Source organism: Palaemon carinicauda, chromosome 24 (genome assembly GCF_036898095.1).
Source record: "Palaemon carinicauda isolate YSFRI2023 chromosome 24, ASM3689809v2, whole genome shotgun sequence".
Lineage (NCBI taxonomy): Eukaryota > Metazoa > Arthropoda > Malacostraca > Decapoda > Palaemonidae > Palaemon > Palaemon carinicauda.
This window is the reverse complement of record NC_090748.1, coordinates 84730662-84738161: the sequence shown is the minus strand read 5'-3', so window position 1 is coordinate 84738161 and position 7500 is coordinate 84730662. Positions and strand designations below refer to the sequence as shown.

General features: G+C 38.3%; 1 protein-coding gene across 1 annotated transcript in view; it reads left to right on the top strand.

Annotated features, from left to right (window-relative positions):
* LOC137617883 (uncharacterized) overlaps positions 1–7279 on the top strand; it is a 44719-nt gene extending 37440 nt beyond the window's left edge. Inside the window, exons 3-4 of the mRNA XM_068347834.1 lie at positions 168–509; positions 7031–7279. Of these exons, the coding sequence (XP_068203935.1) occupies positions 168–509; positions 7031–7236 (548 nt within the window). The 3' untranslated portion in view covers positions 7237–7279. The remainder of the gene's footprint in view (positions 1–167; positions 510–7030) is intronic.
* The last annotated feature ends 221 nt before the right edge of the window (positions 7280–7500 follow it).

Genomic DNA, 7500 nt, shown 5'->3' with positions numbered 1-7500 from the left:
TCTTTTTCATTGTCAAATCCTGTACCTTTTAATTACAGACAAAGTTACAGAAGAACCAATATCCCAAGTATCCGTAACTACTGAATTGACTGATTCATCCACAAGTCAATCATATCCGACAGCTAGTGCTACTACTAGTATATCATCTAATCAAAATTCTTTGACAGGTTCATCTACAACCCCAACCAGCAGCTCTTTGACAACCACACCTGTCAGCAGCTCTTTGACAACCACACCAATCAGCAGCTCTTTGACAACCACACCTGTCAGCAGTTCTTTGACAACCACACCAATCAGCAGCTCTTTGACAACCACACCAATCAGCAGCTCTTTGACAACCACACCAATCAGCAGCTCTTTGACAACCACACCTGTCAGCAGCTCTTTGACAACCACACCAATCAGCAGCTCTTTGACAACCACAGTGCAGACTACCACCGAGAGCACTCTAACGACGGACTCTACCTACAGCACCACAGTAACTACAACAATGACGTCAACACCTCCAGGTAAATCGTGTTTTATGATTGTGTTTTAAACAATGGTGAACATACTTTTGTTACTTCTATCCCACACAAATATTTGGGCAGTTTCTTTAGCGCTTGGAATTTGCATGCTATAACACATTGTTTCAGTTTGAAATGTTTTAATTTCTTAGAATGTAGGCTGAAAGGAATGAAGGATATGTACTGTACATATGAGTATTATTAAAACTTCACCCGTTTATTATTTTAAGCAATAATTCATTGTGTTGCCATTGGTTCCCTCAAAGTATTCCTGTTATTTGAAAATGATAAATTAACACCATTTTGACTGTTGGCTTTTACTATGAGGGAAATATATGTCATTTTTATTGTCAGACATGAATAGTCTGGGCCATTTTCAAGACAAATTAAGATTGAAATGAATTGAGAAAATATTCACCCACTATTATTAAACATCCGGCAACCGTCTTTAAGTTTAAATTTACGAGGCAGGCTTGAAACCAAGTTTTAACTTTTATTTTATAGTTGGGCCAATTTCACAACGTTTAAAGCATAATGCATCAATTTATAAATAGAAGGATATAAGAAACTACGTTGAAGAGCTATATTCAGTATCATATAGGCAATTATTGTATGCAATGACATCTTATGCTACATAAGATTAGAGGGATGACAGCATATCACTTATATCAAGTGTTTTATTAGGTTCTGCTTATGATATTTAGAAAAAAATGGCCAATTACTGAGACCAGAAGTTATTAATCTAGTAGGTGAATCTTTATTTCAACTGGAAATGAGCCACGTCAGTTCCATGACAAATCCTAACGGGTTTAATACATATGACAATACAGAGAGAGAGAGAGAGAGAGAGAGAGAGAGAGAGAGAGAGAGAGAGAGAGAGAGAGAGAGAGAGAGAGAGAGAAGTTTATTCTTTTTCCTTCTGTTGTTATTTGACTCTTACCATAAAAGACTTTAAATGCCTTCAAAAAGGCATCAGCGATTTAAGTAAACTAAAGCAGTATCACTGTATGTTTTCCTAAGATCATAATGAATATGAAACAAAACAACTGCCTTTCGTAGATCTCCATCAATACTCAAAGTCCCACATAGAGAAAGGATCACCCCTATACTAATCGATTTACACTGGCTACCGATTAAAGCGAGAATTGAATTTAAAATATGTACAATAACTCACCAAGTTATCAGAACCGGACGTCCAAAATACTTAGGAGAATTGCTACACATTGCGCAGCCAACAAATCGTGTCGACACGAGAATAGTTACAGATGGCTTCAAACTGTTGGAACCTAGATTTATGTCTACTTTAGGCTCCAGAGCCTTTAAATATGCGGCCCCGAGACTACTGTATATAATAAGCTCCCACGAAACATTCGAATGATTGAAGACATTAAGGCTTTCAAGGGGAAACTGAAGACTTTCTTATTTCATGAGTCTTTTGACAGTGACGATTTAACAGTAAATGAACAATACGCGATATGAAAAGTTAAATACTGTGAACGAACAAGGCAAAACGACAGTGGAGGTCCTGTAGAGAGTGGGGTTCCCCTGCTGTGTGGGACCGGAAAAGCAGCCATCAAAGTAAAGTATGTCTGTACAGTACTATGAAATGGATGGTAGAGTCTGAGGAGATGGCTGGTCAGAATTATAAAAAGCCTTATACCACCAACAATTTATAACTTTTTAAACTGCCCGTCTTATGAGCTAATGCATTAATTATTTTGTTTTAACTTTCTATTCCTCGTTAGATCTCACTCAACCTAATAATATCTTCAGGGCCCACATTTGTTTGCCTTTGAGGCTTTAAACAAACACATTATTATAATTATTAATTGCTAAGCTACAACCCTAGTTGGAAAAGCAGAATGCTGAAAGCCCAGGGGTTCCAACAGGGAAAATAGAAGAATCATAAAGCGTAGTCCAATTCCATGATTAAATATACACTATCATGATAATCAGAAAATGTGAAACACTTCATTTCTTCATTAAAGACTTTATTTTCAATTTCTATGTTACCAAATTTTTTTTTTTTTTTTTTTTTTTTGTATCGGGGGTACATATTTGCATGCCCTAGAGCAGTTTAGTTACCTCTCGACTCCAATAACTTTAAATTATTCTTAACTAGTCTCTTGACGTATGTTTGATTATCTGTATTATGCCAAAAAGCTTGAAGAATTATAGTATAAACCTTAAAACATATTTCTAGCTTCAATAGGTCGCCAGTGTAATGGAAATCTTATCCTTAGGTTTATCACACGTATTTACTTAAGAAAGATAATAGGATTATTTTAAAAATTTGGTCAACAGCCACTCCTCAATGAAACGTGTCATGGCAAAAACAACAATATTGGATTTGTTTTGTATAAAATCACATGGTTATACCACTGTTAGGTTATCAAGTCTCTGTCGTTATTCTCAAGGTATTGTACAATTTATCTTTTGTTAGATACAACAAGACTAAATATTAACAATAATTCAATCTCTCTCTCTCTCTCTCTCTCTCTCTCTCTCTCTCTCTCTCTCTCTCTCTCTCTCTCTCTCTCTCTCTACATCTAAGGCCATTGACATCAATATCGTTTATTGTAAATATAAGAAAAAAGAATATTCAATTAAAACCATAATTGCAAAGATTTAATTTTAAAAGTTAAATATATTTCAGAAGGTTTGCTTCGGATATAAAGCTAAAAATACCACTGGCATGGTAAGACACATCATGTCCATGAATCTTGGCAAGGATGACCCTGCCATCTTCACCTCGAGCCTCAAACAGATATCCATTTCTTCCACTACTATATGAGGGGCATATGGTCAACAAATGCCTCACTGTCAATGGTACCAAACAGTCGTTGCAATATGGTTGCTGTTGGCCAGCCAGCAAAAACTCAAGTGGACCCATCCATTTGGTGTCTAGCTAAAAATTCACTGTGAAGCCTGACCCATCTATTTGATGTCTAGCTAAAGGCCCTCTGTGAAGCCTGACCCATCTATTTGGTGGTTAGCTGAAGGTTCATTGTGAAGCCTGACCCATTTATTTGGGGGGTAGCTAAAGGTTCATTGTGAAGCCTGAACCATCTATCTGGTGTCTAGCTAAAGGTTCACTGTGAAGCCTGAGTCATCTATTTGATGTGTAGCTAAAGGTTCACTGTCAAACCTGACCCATCTAATTGATGTCTAGCTAAAGGTTCACTTTAAAGCCTGGCCCATCTATCTGGTGTGTAGCAAAAGGCTCACTGTGAAGCCTGATCCATCCAATCGGTGTCTAGCTAAAGCTTCACTGTGAAGCTTAACCCATCTATTTGGTGTCTAGCTAAAGATTCGCTGTGAAGCCTGACCCACCTATTTGGTGTCTGGCTAAAGGTTAACTGTGAAGCCTGACCCATCTATTTGGTGTCTAGCTAAAGGTTCACTGTGAAGCCTGACCCATCTACTTGGTGTCTAGCTACAGTTTCACTTTGAAGCCTGACCAGTCAAATTGGTGTCAAACTAAAGGTTCACTGTACAGCCTGACCTATCTACTTGGTGTCTAGTTAAAGGTTCACTCTGAAGCCTGACCCGTCTATTTGGTGTCTAGCAAAACGTTCACTATGAAGCCTGACCCATCTATTTGGTAGCTGGCTACAGGTTCACTGTGAAGCCGGATCCATCTATTCGGTGTCTAGCTAAAGGTTCACTGTGAAGCCTGACCCATCTACATGGTGTCTAGCTAAAGGTGTACTGTGAAGCCTGAACCATCTATTTAGTGTCTAGCTAAAGGTTCACTGTGAAGCCTGATCCATCTATTTGATATCTAGCTAAAGGTTCACTGTGAAGCCTGACACATCTATTCGATGTTTAGCTAAAGGTTCCCTGTGAAGCCTGACCCATCTACTTGGTGTCTAGCTAAAGGTTCCCTGTGAAGCCTGACCCATCTACTTGGTGTCTAGCTAAAGGTTCATTGTGAAGCCTGACCCATCTAATTGGTGTCTCACTAAAGGTTCACTGTGAAGTCTGATCCATCTATTTGGTGTCTAGCTAAAGGTCCACTTTGAAGCCTGACCCATCTACTTGGTGTCTAGCTAAAGGTTTACTGCGAAGCCTGACCCATCTATTTGGTGTCTAGCTAAAGGTTCACTGTGAAGCCTGACCAGTCTATTTGGTGTCTAGCTAAAGGTTCATTGTGAAGCCTGACCCATCTAATTGGTGTATAGCTAAAGGTTCACTTTAAAACTTGGCCCATCTATCGGGTGTCTAGCTAAAGGTTCACTGTGAAGCCTGAACCATCTATTTAGTGTCTAGCTAAAGGTTTACTGTGAAGCCTGACCCATCTATTTGGTGTCTCGCTAAAGGTTCACTGTGAAGTCTGATCCATCTATTTGGTGTCTAGCTAAAGGTCCACTTTGAAGCCTGACCCATCTACTTGGTGTCTAGCTAAAGGTTTACTGCGAAGCCTGACCCATCTATTTGGTGTCTAGCTAAAGGTTCACTGTGAAGCCTGACCAGTCTATTTGGTGTCTAGCTAAAGGTTCATTGTGAAGCCTGACCCATCTAATTGGTGTCTAGCTAAAGGTTCACTTTAAAACCTGGCCCATCTATCGGGTGTCTAGCTAAAGGTTTACTGTGAGGCCCGATCCATCCAATTAGTGTCTAGCTAAATGTTCACTGAGAAACTTAACCCATCTAATTGGTGTCTAGCTAAAGGTTTACTGTGAAGCCTGACCCATCTATTTCTTGTCTAGCTAAAGGTTCACTGTGAAGATTACCCCATCTATTTGGTGTGTAGCTAAATGTTCACTGTGAAGCCTAACCCCTCTATTTGGTGTCTAGCTATAGGTTCAACGTGAAGCCTGAAACATCTATTTGGCGTCTAGCTAAAGGTTCACTGTGAAGCCTGAACCATCTATTTAGTGTCTAGCTAAAGGTTTACTGTGAAGCCTGACCCATCTATTTGGTGTCTAGCTAAAGGTTCATTGTGAAGCCTGACCCATTTAATTGGTGTCTAGCTAAAGGTTCACCGTGAAGCTTGACCCGCCCATTTGGTGTCTGGCTAAAGGCTCACTGTGAAGCCTGACCCATTTATTTGGTGTCTAGCTAAATGTTCACTTTAAAGCCTGGTCCATCTATTTGCTGTGTAGCTAAAGGTTCACTGTGAAGCCTGACCCATTTAATTGGTGTCTAGCTAAAGGTTTACTGTGAAGCCTGGCCCATCTATTTGGTGTCTAGCTAAAGGTTCACTGTGGAGCCTGACCCATCTATTTGGTGTCTAGCTAAATGTTCACTTTAAAACCTGGCCCATCTATCTGATGTCTAGCTAAAGGTTCACTGTGAAGCCTGATCCATCTATTTGGTGTCTAGCTAGATGTTCACTTTAAAGCCTGGTCCATCTATCTGATGTCTAGCTAAAGGTTCACTGTGAAGCCTGATCCATCCATTTGGTGTCTAACTAAAGGTTTACTGTGAAGCCTGACCCATCTATTTGGTGTCCAGCCAAAGGTTCACTGTGGAGTCTGACCCATCTTTTTGGTGTCTAGCTAAATGTTCACTTTAAAACCTGGCCCATCTATCTGATGTCTAGCTAAAGGTTCACTGTGATGCCTGATCCATCTCTATGGTGTCTAGCTAAATGTTCACTTTAAAGCCTGGCCCATCTATCTGATGTCTAGCTATAGGTTCACTGTGAAGCCTGATCCATCCATTTGGTGTCTAGCTAAAGGTTTACTGTGAAGCCTGACCAATCTATTTGGTGTCTAGCTAAATGTTCACTGTGGAGCCTGACCCATCTATTTGGTGTCTAGCTAAAGGTTCACTGTAAAGGCTGACCCATCTAATTGATGTCTAGGTAAAGGTTCACTGTAAAGGCTACCCATCTATTTGGTGTCTAGTTAAAGGTTCACTGTGAAGCCTGACCCATCTATTAGGTGTCTAGCGAAAGGTTCATTGTGAAGCCTGACCATTCTATTTGGTGTCTAGATAAAGGTTAGACTCTTGATAGAAAATAAAATGGTCTGTGAAAGATAGTTACCTTAAAGATGAAATGTGCAGCACTGGTCTAAGAAAGGCTAAGATGCTTGCACTGATTCCCTATAAACTAATGGTTCACCCGTACCGAGATGTTGAAGGAGTTTATTTAAGAAAAAAAAATGGAGTAACTTAGTAATGATTCGTTAATCTTATGAAAAATTAGATTCTCACTTTTTCCAAAATGCTTTTTATTCACTGAATAAAAAATAGTTTTCTATACTTATGAAAGAGCTCTAGGTTATAGATTAATAGATAAAAATTAAAACTGGTTTTAATTAGCATCTAATCAAATTAATAATAATATTCTTTTGAGTTTTACACAGCATAAACATAAGGCTAATTTAAAATATCAATAGTTACAGGAAAAATACTTTGGAAGAATTTAATATTGTTATCAACTATTGAACTCTTTATACTGACTTAATTATCACACCCGATTACATTTAATCTAGATTAAAGAAGCCCCTTAAGTCATTTCATTCCAATGAATACTAAACGATATATATTCTCACAGTTAATAAATATTGCAGGTTGCAGTTCGCCTTTCACAGAGATCAATAATGTTGGCTGCTTGCATTTGGTATTAGAAAATGTAACATTTGCAATTGCAAAAGCTGCTTGTCAACAAATGAACGCAGACCTCTACGTTGCATCGACTACTGAGGAATTTAACTCGCTCCGAGCTTTTCTTAAAGCAAATTATGTTGGTAAGTATATTTACTGTTTGAACTTGTGATAAACTACAGTATAAGCTTGAGGGTACACTCGGGCACACTATTCTAGATTATTTCTCTTCCTTTTTTCTTTTTTTTTTTTTTAAGTTTTTATAGTTTATACAGAATGCCTGAAAACTTTAAATCATTCATTCATTTATAGTTTATATATGAAAGATACATTTTAATGTTATTGTTTTTGAAATACTTAATTTTAATTTTTTATTACTTCTTTTATACTTTACCTATTTCCTCTTTATATTCCCTCCCTGTTGAAACCCTTGGGT